The 14,962-nt window shown below is 40.8% G+C and overlaps 1 protein-coding gene across 7 annotated transcripts in view; it reads left to right on the forward strand.

Annotated features, from left to right (window-relative positions):
* The window catches only part of FGGY (FGGY carbohydrate kinase domain containing), a 367,647-nt gene that overhangs the window by 276,194 nt on the left and 76,491 nt on the right, over positions 1–14,962 (forward strand). For all 7 annotated transcript variants that reach the window (XM_025052081.1, XM_015595081.2, XM_025052082.1 and 4 more), the window contains 2 exons: positions 5,602–5,676; positions 11,508–11,628. In XM_025052081.1, coding sequence (XP_024907849.1) covers positions 5,602–5,676; positions 11,508–11,628 — 196 coding nt within the window. The remainder of the gene's footprint in view (positions 1–5,601; positions 5,677–11,507; positions 11,629–14,962) is intronic.

Consider the following 14,962-nt stretch of genomic DNA (forward strand, 5'->3'; position numbering starts at 1 on the left):
CATGCTTTGAATCTGATTTTCATTTCTGCCTCATTTCTTCTGCCTCTTTTCTTTTACCATATCTCTTGACTGACTGTTCTGCCTTCCTCTTCTGCTTTTAAGAGCACATGCAATCACATTGAGTCCGATTGGACAATCCAGAATAATCTCCATGTTTTAAGGTCAGCTGACTAGTCACTAGTTCCATCTGCAAAGTCCCTTTATAATAATGTTTAGATTAGTGTTTGAGTAACAAGAAGATGGGGATCTTGGGAGAATATCTTTAGAATTCTGCCTACCACAGTGTGTTAACACATTTGTTTTTGCATTCCTCAAATCTCACTTCGTTTTATGCATTGCCAAATGTCAGCCTCGACTCCTGATAATTACTGAAACTTCTAATTGTTGTCTGGGAGATTTGTTTGTTTTCTCTTCCAGGCTGCCGATACCTCAGCCTTGTTCTCCCATCTTTGTCCTCTCTCCGGAGGTTTTCTATAAATCTTTCTCTGATCCTCCTCATTTCCTCGCTGTCTGTCCATGAGCTCCACCTTCATTATTGCCTGAGCAAACAAGGCATTTTTTCTTTTCCTTTGCGTTCTGAAAACTTTTGACTAATTCCGTGGATACTCCCCATCAAGTTCTGATGACTCTAGAATAAATCTCAGGACTGGGAATTCTGTTTCTTGTTTTTTGGAATTTTTAGAAACCACTTGAGAATCTATATCTAATCCCTCCCCCACCACTTTTTTTTTTCCCTTATAATCACTTCAATTCCTTTAACAACTGACAAAGAAAAAACTTAGCTAACTAAGTTGCTAATGCATTTTTTAATCTCAACTATTTTAAGGTCTATGAAACTATAATTCCCATTGCCAAGATTTAGGACAATTGTTCTTACACTTTATTGTGTATCAGGACCTTGCTGAAAATGCAAATTGCTGAGCGCATACCAAAGGTTCAGTAAATCTGGAGTTGGATCTCATAAAATCTATATTCACCTGAGATCCCAGGAAAGAGTTAAGAGATATGCCCAAATTCTCTTCGTGAGCTGGCTCACAAAGAGCTGAAGTGCAGGGTGAAGTTCACCTGTCTGTCATATTCACAGAGTGAGTGGAAGTGTGTCGGCTGATAAGAACCAAGGCTTCTCCAAAGAATTTTTGAAAGTGGGTCCTCCACTGTCCCATCCCTGGGCACTCATCAGGGACATACTGCTTTTCCACACCGCTAGATGCCCATACCTTTAACATCATGATCTTGATGCTGATGATCAGCATACATTCTATCCTGCCTTCTCATCTTGTGCAGCCACAGTCTTCAGTGACCTTATTAATACCCTGGAGGTACCCATACCATGTTGAAGGAGATGCTTTATCGCTTTATTCCAATTAATGAATGGGATTGAGCCCTTCCTGCATTCAAGAGGAAGAGGATGTACATTTATTAAGAGAAAGGGAAAGAAAAAACATTTTTAAGTGCTACCTATGCACACATTGTTGACACTAGCTCTTGTAAACTCAGTACAGCTTGCTGAAAAAGTAAGCCACTCTTAAAGTGATATTTAATCTTCACACAAATGCCTTGAGGTATTATTCTTACTATTTGACAAATGAAAAAAGTTGAAGTTAAAAAACTCGTGCTATCGTGCAGGTGGTTGCGGGGAATGTCAAAATTTAAACCCAGGTATCTTATTCCAGACTTCATCATCTTTCTATTCACCTACATTCCTAAGCTCGAAAATCCTATAACCATTTTATATAAGTGTTTTATAACCATTACCTAGGATATTGAAATGATCAATTTCAATTCACATCTCTTTGGCCACTAAGTGCAGCTTTCCCACATCTCTAAATATTACTTATAAGTGTTTTCTCTTACAGTTGTCCTCATTACACAATAGCCAAAATAAATAAAATGTGCTTACCATTGCAGCTGTCCCATGGGGCTTCCCCATACATTTCACCGTCTTGCCCAAACATTCAAAATAGGCACATGCACATCTATAAACACATTCCTTCCACTTCCTCTTAATGATGGAACAAGTCGGCCTTCAGCCTGGGATGTCAGCTCATCTTCCCTATCCCAGCTTTCTCACTAGTTACAAAGCTGCACCTCCCCCAGGACGTCCTTGGCATTCCCAGGGTACTGTTGCCACCTCTTTACCAAGACAGCTTCCTAAGGGCTCTTTTGTAGTCTCCCGAGTGGTCCACATGGTTGGCATTCCTTAGAAAGTACCATCTTGGCCTGACTGTCATTTCACTTTTGCCAAGGCAGGGCTAACGTCCCTGGTATTTGAGAGAATCAAATGGACTTAATGATCGTCTACCCTTCTTGTGTCTCCATCTTCATATCAGGTGGGATGTGAAAGAAGCAGGGACCCTGACCATAGTAACTTCACACTTTAGAGAGAAATGTCTTTTATTGAGTCACATTGCAACTCCATTGCCCTGATGCTAGTGGTGAGGAAATGTTGGAAATGGCTGTGGGAGAACTGGAAATGGCTGCTTCCTCTTTGTACTGCAGACCTTCTTCCCAGGAATAATGTTTTCTCTCATGAAAGATAGGTATATTTTATGTGTCAGGAAAAAAATAAAACTATGTCACTCATCATGTGTCCCTTTTTTAACATAGCTACTAGAAAATTCTAGAGTTAAATTTAGTGCTCATTTACATCAATTATCTCATTCTTGGTTTCTGGCTAAAAGAAACTATCTTTTCTGCCCTATGATTTCTAAGCTCTGGAGGCACTGGAAATTTAGGGAAGGATCCATGATGTCTTTATGCTTGAATACCAGTAATTTTTGGAAGTTCTTATGAATATTTCCTGGATATTAAGAAAGCTAAATCTGGCAATATCACACCTCTTTTCTCTTATGGGCTCTTACTAATTGAGTAGGAGATCAGAACCAGTAACATTATCAGCATTATAAAGTGCACTGGAGTTCCTAATAAATTGATAAGGGAGTGCATCTTATATACGAAGTCAACCTTCTCCCCCATCACCATCACAATTTATCTAAATCTAGTGTTTAGGACAAACCTGGATGGAGATGTGGTTCTGTCAAGCATATACATACCCGGTCACACACACAGAGGATTGTGGCTTAATTCACATCACATTGATGACCAGGGAGAGGAAGCCTGAGGCAGCCTGCCTCCTGGACTGGCTCAGGAAGAGAATCATAAGCCATGGCCCAGTTGGCTTTCCCAGTTAGACCAACAACGGAGATGCTATTGAGGCCAGGCCAGAGAGAGAGAGAGATCATTAATGTTCTTTACCTGGGACCACTAAATGCCTTGGTGCTGGTTGCTCACACAAGATATTCAGCCGAGGCAGCATATGACAGGGCTGAAACACTGTCACTCTGCTCCTTTTTGTAATTAATTCTCCCAGATGGCATGCCTTATGTATTTAATCCACCTGAAGGGAGCACCTTTTTCTAATTCACACAACGGCTCCGTATGAACTGCAGGGATTCAACTTTTACCCCAATCTCCTATAAGCCACTTCTCCGATAAGGAAGGGTAAATGTGGAGGTTAGGGGTGTTGGGAGCATGGAGTGAGCAACTAGAAGTGATCTTCCAGTGTTCTGTCTTGGGACATGGAGCAAATGACTCTTCCCCTTTGTGAATGTATGAGGAGCCGAGGCAGTAAATATTGTCCTCTCATAATCATATAATTTGTCAGAGAAGGACATGATATTCGGAGAGAGTGGTATACAAAAAGAAAAAGGAGCGTTGAACTGTCACTAATTTACATATTCAGCAGGTCTTAACTTAGTGTCTACTATGTGCCAGGCACAGTGCTAGGTGTTGAAGATTCTATGGTAAATAACAAAGTGTGTCAGAACACCGAGGTTCTGGTTTCCATTCTCTGTGTTCCTTTAGGCAAATTATTTCCTCAGGAAGATTATAAAATGAGTTTCTATATTGTCATCATTGTGCATGTTCTCTCCTAGTTCCGGCGTGCTTACTGTATGTTTAGGTCTCTGGGGAGTTTTATGAGAGATGTACCTTCATAGAGTTATTGGCTTGGGAGGATGTAACCCCTGAGCTCCTCTCTGGTCTCTCATTGAAACCTTCCATGCTCCTGTGTGTTAAAATCAAAGCCATTGTTTTTATTTAGTTGCCCGATTATTTGCCAAGGAAAACTTATCAGCAGGTAGCTCTACTGAATTCAGGAATCCCCTTATGAACAGACTTAGGTGAGTATCCAGAAGAGCTGGAACATAGGATGCTAAGTGAGGAAGGGCAAACACAGGTGCTGAAGAAGTGAGCAGGGGCTAGCCTGAGAAGAAACACACAGAAATAAAGGCATTTCTGCTTAGAAATAAGGGCATTGGGGAGAATTTTTCACAGGGAGTAACATGATCAAATTTGCATTTGAGAATAATCACTAGCTCCATCCTAGAGAGGAGCACCCTTAGAAACAGGGAGATTTGCTCCAGGCCTAATTCAGCAATCAGGAAGGACATCATAGTAGCCTGGGTTAAGGAAGTGAGAGACAGTGAGGATGAGATAAGGGGATGGATTCAAAAGAGATTTTTGAGATCAAATGTACAAGACCTGGAGACTGGCTAAATACAGAAAGGGAGAGAAAAGTCACGGAAAGGTGCTCCCAAGTTTCTGGTTTGGGCAATGGAGTGGTGTCTGTACCCTTCCAGCAGACCAATACTGGCCCCTTCACAGCTTGGGGTGGAATCTGGAGAGAGTAATAAGTGGGGCTGGAAGGTGAAGGAAAGGGGTCTGAATAGACCACTCAGCTCCCCTATTGTAATGCAAGCTGCACATCACTACCTCATTGAACTCAGAACCATACACACTGTAGGCCCCTAAGTAAATGTATGTTGGGTGAATTAAATTTTGTAATGTGAAAATATAAAATGCACTCTGGTATTGATGCCCATAAACTTTAGGCTAGACTTGACAAAACCCGCTGTCTTAACCCTCTAGAAATGTCCCAAGAGAATACTTTAATGAATGGGAGACGTGAAAGTGGGACTGTGAACAAGTCTTGAAAGCGTTCAAATCTAGCATCCTGTTCAGTTCTGGAATCCCTCAGAGATTGACATACTCCATACAACCATGTGGTTCTGGTTGACTTGAATAGGATTCCCTTGCAACCCACAGGTTCTAAATTATCTCCTAGTAGGTATAACATTTATAGGAGATCTATTATTTTACCCTGAATACCCCCTAGATGCTGATACACTGAATTCTGAAAGTAGCAGAACTCAGAATAAGATCACCTTTTACTAGAATGCCATTACTACATGTTGATTTCTGCAAGCCAACGATATTTGCAATAAAAGAACATTTTTTTAAAGAAGAAAAAGGAAATATAATTCCATGCTAAGAAATATCAAATACAACTTTCCAACAGTATTTATTTTGTTTCGTTTTTGTCTCATTCAAGACAAGGAATTTCTTTTAAGAAGGGATAGATTTTCCCAGGTCTGGAGATTAAACAATTTAGTACTCATTTCACGTTCTGCTCACAAAAAGGGGATTTGCATATGAACTTGTTTCGGCAAGAAAACATGTGAACGTGTTTCATGGGAACTAACTCTATCTGTGGCAGCTCCTTTTGGCCATCATCTTCTTTTCTTGTTTTCATCCCTCCAGGTCACCGGATTGAAACTGTCTCAGGACCTCGATGATCTCGCCATTCTCTACCTGGCCGCAGTTCAAGCCATTGCTGTAAGACACTTTAATGCCATTTTTAAAAAGACTTAGGGTATCAATAAACTTTAGACCACATTATCCCCAAGATATATCATATGCCTTTGTGACAGAGTTTCTTAATTAAAAGGGAGCTTGCCAAAAAGAGATGCGTGTCTGTCCAGAAGGAAGTCTAGACGGTTTTCACCTGCTTTATTAATAACCTCAAATAGCTAGAAGCTGAAAGGAGTTAAAGTCTTTGAATGTCATATTTATCATTTGTCTAATTTGCCTTCTAAGTTCAATTAAATGGAAGCAAGCAAGCAGATGCCATGTATGCTTGCATTAAGAAAAACTAGTATTAAGAATGTCCAGATTTATAAAATGCATGATATTGTTCACTTGGCAAAAAGATTTATTAAAGAGTTTGTTTGTTTGTTTGTTTGTTTTTTTAATAGTAAGCTTCCTTAAAACATGAAAGTGTTTGGTTTTAGATAATTACCTGCTTAAATGAGCAGTTTGGATGATTAGGGAGTGAGAATATAAATCTAAAGTACCAGGAGCTCCTAAACCAAAGATCAATCAAAAATGAAAACAAAATCCTAAAAGCTCGAACATGATGGTCTAAGGAGTCTTATTCTCTAGAAGTGACCCATGAGTGGGCTGTAAGAGGGTTCTAAACCTTGAAATCACTCATGGAAGATTATATGTGTGCACATGTTAGAAAGCGCATTTGGGCAGATTGGGTCATAGCTTTCAGGATCTCAGAGCTGGCGAGAACCCCAAAATCACTGTTGATCTAGTGAGACTTGGCCACTCTGGAAAGAAAATGAGGACCAACAGAAAGGAAAAATCAGTTCACTAAATTTGTATTCAAAATTGATTTTCAGGAAAATACCCATTTAAACAAAGATTTTGTTAATGCTTTATGGACGTATTTATATGGTGTTCAATTATTGTTTTTCCATATTTCTTTTATAACTTTAGTGCTTCAAATAATAGAACTACATGCATTTTTCTTATATCTATATCACCGTCAAAAGTATTTTTCTTATGTTCCAATATGTCCAGGTGTCATGTACATATGATGAGAACAGAACTCCCCAACCACTAAAGGAATATACAGTGTTTAGTATAACTACATAGGAGTATGGAATCAGACAAGGTGATTAGATTAAACAGTGTTTTTGTTTGTTTGTTTGTTTAGTTTATAGGCCAGTTCTGCTGTATTTTTCTGAAGCTATTGATTGAATAGCTTGGCTAGTTCAGTGGAATCAATCACCCTGCCTTATTTATGATAGGGAATTGGTCAAAAACAGATAATTCTGACATCTATCAAAATGAAGAGAGTGACTAATAAGATGAAAATGGAGAACAAAACTGTGCATCAGTAGTAAAAACAATTATATATCTAGTGATCCTATTTTATAGTAATGATATAGTTTCAGGATATCATGTGCCAGGCACTGTGCTAAATATTTTACACATTATCTGACTTAACCTTTTGAGGTAGGTATGATAATCCCTGTTCCACAGATTAGAAACCTAAGCCTCACTGAAGTTAATTGCTCAGTTTCATATAGCTAGTAAGGGGCAGAGCTGGGATTTTAAAAATTAGATATATGATATATTGAGGAACTTTCTTTTATTTTCTGATTCATTAATGTCATTGTATGGAAAATCTTATAGTGGAATGAATTGCTTGTATTGAAATGAATAATCCTGGTGAACCAGAGCTGGGTGATGCTCATCCTTCTGAGTCTATGCTAAGAGATAGACATGAAGAATGAGGCCACACAGGATGGACCAAGGGGCACCATCATGTGGTGATAATGACTGTTACCTCTCTTCGATACCCACTCTCTGTGCCAGGCATCTGTGGCTTAAGACAGTTACCTATAAGCAGGTGAGATTGTTCTCATTTTAGTCACAGAGGGAAACCGCTTGCCAAGGTCAAAACATGTAGTATACGGCAGAGTCAGAATTTGAACCTCTATCTGACTCACTCTCCCAGGCTTCTGCTTTCCAGGTTACCAGGCTGCATTTTTCTTTTATCTATTTGTTAAAGCTATCTTGATACAATAAGCTTCCAGGCATTCCCAAGGGCAGTTTTGACTTGGCATATCTTAGAAAACATTGTTAATTTGGCCAGGATTGTCTCACAGAGGTCCCTTTCCTGGTAAGAACACTGCAGTAGAAGTCCAAGAATGTATAAATGAAGATACATGTAATGCAGGCCGTGTTGAGGGTGGAGAGCCTGCTATATTTTCCCAAATACCACACACTTGGAAAATCAATCTTGTTTGTAACGGGCCATCATGTAGTAAAAGCTATCATAGTTATTCTGTCCATTGTCTTAATGACGTTTATAAAAATGCCACAAAGAGAAGCCAATTTAAGACTGAGATTTTTTTTAAGAAGACTTTATTATGGAGTCAAATGAATTGTGAGTACAGTCTGTTTTGCACAAGTATCTTGGTGTGCAGATCTTTTAGGCAAAAATGTGCATTTTAATGAAGTATTCTGATAGCAGATATTTTCCCATAATGTTCAACTTGAAAAAAAACATTTTTTTGTTTCATTGGCTCCAAATAAGGCCATAGCACCTATTGGTTGTTGATAAGTTAAATTGAAACAAATTCCTCTCTATAGTAATATCTATGGTTGGTATTTTGTAGAAATAAATGAAATTGAAGAGATATTGTAATGGAGTTAACTTGGGACTGTGTGAAACCCTCCATGAAGTAAAATTCTCTCTTGATTGAACTTCATTGAAAGACCTGTCAAACACCCAGTTTATCCATAGCCTGTTCATCTATAGTTTTCTTTTCAGAATAGACCCTTAAAAAGTACTATTTGCATTTGAAGTCTCTCAATTTGCATTTGGTTCTGTACATTCCCAGTGGAATGGCTTAATTTTAATTTAAATTTCTCTGTGAAAACATTTTTTCCAGAAAGGTGAGCACAGAATCATTTTAGCACAAAGCCCTTTGGCGGGGCATTTAAGGAGGGTGGAGCATTTCACAGAGTGGAGTCTGGGACACCAAAAGGGAATGCCCTGTAACGAACTGCCAGCCCAAGTGGGAAATTCCAGCCAACAATGCCACACAGGAGAGAGACAGGCTGTCACGGCCCCTCTTGAGGGAGTGCCTCTTGTTCCAGTCTTTCCTTCCTTTTCCCAGGCAGTGGGCTTTGTATTACCCTCAACTCAGGCCTGCTAATCTTATGAGCCCCAGGTCCCTGGTTTTAGAAATATCGATTTTGCATTGCATTTCCTACAGACTGTTGTACCTTAGGCAAATTATATAACTCCTAAATGAGGGTAGCAATATGCAATTTTTGAATTTGTCATTAGGTTAGAGATGACAGTTAAGTGCATAGCAGAGTGCCTAGCATATAGTTGATAAGCAGAATGACTCATTTCTAAACACTTCTCATGTGCTCGACACTCTTCTGCAAACTTACATGCACTGTCTACTTTACAGGTAGGGTTAAGTGTTTCACCAAGTCTAAGACCACATTTAAATTTTTTAAAATTTCTGACAATCCATAGAATTTTCAAATGAACGAATGTGGTATTATTATTCCCATTTAAAAATATGAATTGAGTCATAGAAAGGTTAGGTATAGGTTTGATTCAAGAAATAGGTGAAATGCCTTAATGCCATCCTAGGTTTTTTTTAATTCAAATGTCATAATCTTAGCTACTACAGATTCATATCCCTAGAGTAGACTTAGAGTACCTGTATTCCGTGGACACCAAATGAACCATGGTGGATGTAAGGGCATCTGTAGACCTCCTGAAACTATTTATAATACCATTTTGCGACTTTTTTCTGGGGAGGTCAATAGGTTTTATTATTTTCTTAAGAAAGTTCATGACCGCCAAAAAAGCTTAAGAAAGAACATCTGGGGGTAATCAGCCATAATCAATAAGCAGGATCTGGCCTTATATGGTACAACATGTTTTAATTTTTATTTTTAACCCAGTACATCTGTGGATTATCTTTGGCGGCCCACATTTCACCTAATCCATATTCTTACCAGATTTCACTAATAGCTTCAACAAAACCCAGAGACCTCTGGGCTGGAACTGGTCTGCTCCTTGAACTACCCATCTCCTTCATCATTTATTTCACAGCAATCAGGATTTCAACCCCGCATCCCCCAGACCACCCTATAGAAAACTCCCTCTCCCAGAGGTACCTCCAGCCCAGGATAAAGCTCTCCAGCTGGCCTTGTTAAAGGGGGCTTCACTTACCCTATATTCTACCCTCTGGGGGTCAAGGGAATATTTAGATCACTTCTCAAACCCTCTACTTTGGTTAAGCCTCTGATTTGGCATTCCCTCAAGCTAAACTATCGTCTTCTTTTCTATACCCACTTAGGTACCAACTTGCCAGCAATGCTGTCACACTTTCATTTGTGATATTGGCTCATGTGTTCCCTCCAGCCCAAACTTTCCTTCTTCTTGGTGGCTGCACCATCTGTAGTGTCTCAGATCCTTGACCTCGTCTCCCTTGACCTTCTCTTCTGTCTGCTTTAGCATCTCCCGTGTTCACACCTAGGACTTTGTCGTCTCCCAGAATTGCTCAATCTCTAAACATTTTCAGGTCTATCTCGCCACCGAAAAAACCTCTTCCTGCCTCGTAAGCCCATATCACAGTTCATCTTCTATGTTTTTAATTCTTATCCCAAATACGTTATGATTTGTGGAATTCTAGTTTTTGAACTTCTAAATAAATTATGGTTTTTAATTATTAGAATATTCTAGCCAAAACTAAAGAATCGGACATTAAGATTCACCTGATGACCTTACGATAGTGTGCTCTTCCCAAGCTTTAACATTTGTTACCAAGTTTAGTAAACAGCAAAACAAGGATGAGTATAATGCATTTTAAGAAGATAGTAAGACATAGGGCTGAAATAAAAATATGGTGAAGACTTGAGCCAACTAGAGCATGTGATTTTGCATCATCCCAGATCATTAAGGACTGACCGAGAATGGATTCTCGCTCTGGAAGTCTCATTATTAGAACCACTGCCTGGTTCCAGGTGACAGCAAAGGCCATTTTTAGCCCTTTGCCAGCCTGAATTCTGTGTCTTGCCTTCTCTGTGCAGTTAGAGCCCCCTTTTCGTGTTTCTGCTGCTGAAATTGTCAGTGTCTTTTTTCAAGGAACAAATGTCTTTAGTTCCTGTTTAGGCACAGAAGATTGACTCAGGGACCAACGACCACTGTTTTCGGAATAGTATTGCAAATCGCTCCATTGCCAGTACCTTATAGAGCAGTGGTCCCCAGACTTTTGGCACCAGGGACTGGTGCTCCTATGAGAATCTAATGCCTGACGATCTGAGGTGGAGCTGAGGTGGTGACGCCAGCGCTGGGGAGCGGCTGCAAATTCAGATGAAGCTTCACTCACTCAATTGCTGCTTATCTCCTGCTGTGCATCCCAGTTCCTAAAAGGCCACAGACTGGTACCAGTCTACACCCCAGGGGTTGGGGACCCCTGTTATAGAGGATCTAGGCTATAACAGACACTCATCAAATAATGCTTTGAATGAACTGTATTAATATTAACTGTGTTAGCATTGTCATTTGTTTTCATCAGTATTTTGTAGCAATTCATAGAAGCAAATGGTGTAATAATTAAAAGGAAATTCAGTCAGGCAGGCCCAGGTTGGAATTCCTACTCTGTGACTTCATGAACTGTGTGATCAGAGACAACCTAACCTCTCTGGGTCTCAGCTTTCTGAGATAGTGTATATAAAGCTCTTAGGGCAGTGTCTGGACTGGGTAAACACTTAGTGAATGTTCCATATCATTTACTTTTGCTATCACTCTGATGCTTTCTTCCATTTTTCCCTTTAAGTTTGGAACTCGCCTCATTATAGAAGCCATGCAGGGAGCAGGGCACTCAATCAGCACTCTTTTCCTGTGTGGAGGCCTGAGCAAGAATCCCCTTTTTGTGCAAATGCATGCAGACATTACTGGTAAGTCTGAGGAGGAGGGGAGAAGGTCATCTTAGGCTGGGCAGAGAGAATGGTTGTAGCCATGATCTAGACAGGGTTGAGAATAAGAGGATGTATATGCCGTGCCAAATTATTTTGAATATTTACTATGTCAAAATGTATTTTTTAAAGATAACTGGAGTATTTGTAGTCATGATGGGGAAAGTGACTTTGATGTGAATCCAACTATGGAATGATGGCAAGAAACGAGACAGGAGAGGTCAGCAAGGGCTAGATCCTAATTGAAGCGTTTACTCAACAGTTTTGAGTACCAATTCTGATTTACACATTGTGAGGAATCTTGCAGATACAGAGATGAGTAAGACAGGATGTCTTCCCCCAAGGAGTTCACGGCCTATTGAGGAAGGCAAACAGCAATCAGATTCCTTAAATCTAGTGTGGCAATAGTTCCGACTGAGAAAAGTGCAAAGTGTTGTGGAAACGCAGTGGGGCTCTTCTTCCTGGTTTGGACCTGTGACGGTACAGGGCAAGTGATCTGGAGGAAGGGATAAGGAAACTGTTTTGAAGAAGAAATGTAGAGCCCGGCTGCTATGGGAACTGTGGGTCTGGCTGCAGATAGGAATTTGCCCCCACGATCCTGTGATTTCTTCTCAGCTCATCAGAATCAGAGATCATGACATAAGTGGAGAGAATCCAGAGTAATGAGCTGATCCCTCTGTGATAGGAGCAGACAAAGTGAGCAGGATCCATAGAGCAGACCCCTGGGCCCCATTGGCAGGAGTCTTGCTGGTGTCAGAGGCTGGCCTGTACTTCCATGCCTCTGGACCTGGTGTCCTATCCCTCTTACTCCTTTCTCTCCCAGTGTCTCCTGGGGACTGCTGTTCCCTTCCTAGGACCCATCCCAGTGTGGCCAGGCACCAGGGTAGGGCAAGGAGATGGAAGTAGGGTAGGACTTGACCCTGCGTACAGCCCCAACTCCAGCTTTACACGAGCCCACCCTACACACTGGCCTCCATTCATCACGATCTCTTGCTGTCCTCCACCCCCTGGATTACTTGTCTCTGACAGCTGGGTGGATCACGTTCTCTGCCTCCGACTCTGCCCCAACATATCTCCTTTCCCCCTCTAGGCCATGCAAATTCCTGCATATGAGCGCTTTACCAAATGTGCTGGATATAATTGACGCCTGCACATCGTGAGATCAAACTAAAGTTGCTTATCCCCTGATACTAGAGATATGTAGACTGAGGACAGTATAAAAAAGCACACAGTCTAAGGTTAATATATCAGGATGTCAAGTATAGAAATTCGTACCATTAACCAAGCTCCCACTGTGTGTCAGTGTGAATTACTTTATCTACATTTAGTCCTCACATACCACCAAAAGGTAGAAATTGGTGCCCACATCTTACAGACAAGGAAAACTGAGGTTCATGGAAGTGAATTAAATTAACTATCCAAACTCAAAGACAGGACCAAGATTATAACCCAGGTATGTCCAGACCCAATGTCCCCTATACTATGCTGCTGACACAGGTTTCTTAACTTTTCTGCCTAGTTTGTAACCATTTGATGTCGATGAGTCCTTCTTTCCCAGAGTGTCCAAAACCTGTTGAACTGGGCCAGTATGAGGCAGAAAGAGGAAAGACATGAAAATACACCCAGATTATCTCATAATTTTCCCCAGGAGAAGAACCATAACTGCATTTATGTAAATGTCAGCTAGCTGGTTCAGATACGATTCAGACTTAAAATCTGATCTGTGAGTGACTTTCTAATTTCCAGCTTTCTAATAGCCACCAAGACTCCCTACCTGGATGCAGGAGGGGAGATAAGATCAGCCTTGGCTAACACATCATCCGAGGGAATGGGAAGCAGGGCTCTGAGAGGAGGGCAGCCTGAGTGACCCGGCCAGACTCTGCACGGCCCCTGCAGCCTTTGTGAATGTGGGTTTTCTTCCAGGCCTTATCTCCCGAGCTGACTCAGAGGCAGGGGGTGCAAGGGCTCCACAGAAAGTTCTGCTTTGGAAACTGTTCTCCTTCAGTTGAATGAAAAGGCTGTTAATCGTTATTTGGATTCCAGTTGAAATTAGACCCTTTGTCTCTGACTACGGACCAGTTACAGTCTCAGACAAAGGGACCTTTTCTTTGGCCTAGAATTCCTCTGCCTTGGGAAGCCTATGATTGACAAGTGATGGCAAAGTGCATCTGCCTTTAAATGCTTTGGGTTCTGCTAAACTCATTAATGCATCAGATAAAATAGTTCACATTCCAGGCAAAGCTGCCTTCTTCCTCTCCTTCACCAAGCACTTAGAGAAAAAGAACACATTTGCATTCATTCCTATAAAGGGCACGTACACAGCATGAGGTGTAGGGTAGAGTTTTGGTGACTTTAAACATTGTAATTACTCTAGTATTCCTGCAAAGAAAGACTAAGAGAGGACCATAGAATTGGTACTAGATTCTCTGGAATACATATGAAAAATACAATGGAATTTGGAAGACGCTTTAAAGAAAGTGTGGAGTAATTAATGGAAAGAGGGTAGGGGACAGCTCTGTGACTCTGGGCAAGTCGCTTTACCTCTATGAGCATCATTTTCTTCTTCTGGAAGATAGAAATAATATTATTTTCATCATGTAGATCATACTGAGGAATAAATATTCACGAGTTTGTGAGCACTAACCTCTGTGCTTGGCTCAGTTCAATAAAAGTTAGTTCACTTCTTCTCTTAAGGCAGCCCCACACCAGAAAGACAGAGGTACATTTGAGAAGAAAGCAGTTTAGTATTTTGTAAGCAAATCTTTGCCATTTGGGGAACAGCTTGCTCCATGCAAGCAGGGAGAGTGGGGATTTGCCAACTTGGAAAATGCCTTCTATGCGAGGGGGAAGACTCTCCTTGTACCCTTAGGCATTTAGTTAACTGCGGTTTCAAGAAATACTTAGTATGTACTAAGTAATTGTAGGTTTCCCCTACTGACTTAGGACTAAATGTTCCTCCTTCTAGATTTGGTTTTTTAGTACTGGCAATTTCAGTAGGGGTTTCCCTCTTCCTGTCTTATTATTTTAATCATTCTTTACTTCATTTACTCCAAAGCCTTTCTCTGAGCACACCAGTAAAGCAGGCACCAAGAATGGCATGGGGATGTGAAGAACAATAATATCCTGCCAACAGGGTCATCACGAACTGAAAAAGTGCTCTTGGTGCTTTGACCAATGTCCAGAGAGTACAGTGGGACCCAGAGGACATTGGTGTCAGTATGAGTCAGGTCCAGGCAGGGAACAGATGACACACTCAAACTGGATTAACTGTAAAAGTTGAATAAAGAGTCTGTTTACAGAGGTGTGGGCAGGGTGT

The sequence above is a fragment of the Pteropus alecto genome, unplaced genomic scaffold, assembly GCF_000325575.1.
Source record: "Pteropus alecto unplaced genomic scaffold, ASM32557v1 scaffold25, whole genome shotgun sequence".
NCBI lineage: Eukaryota > Metazoa > Chordata > Mammalia > Chiroptera > Pteropodidae > Pteropus > Pteropus alecto.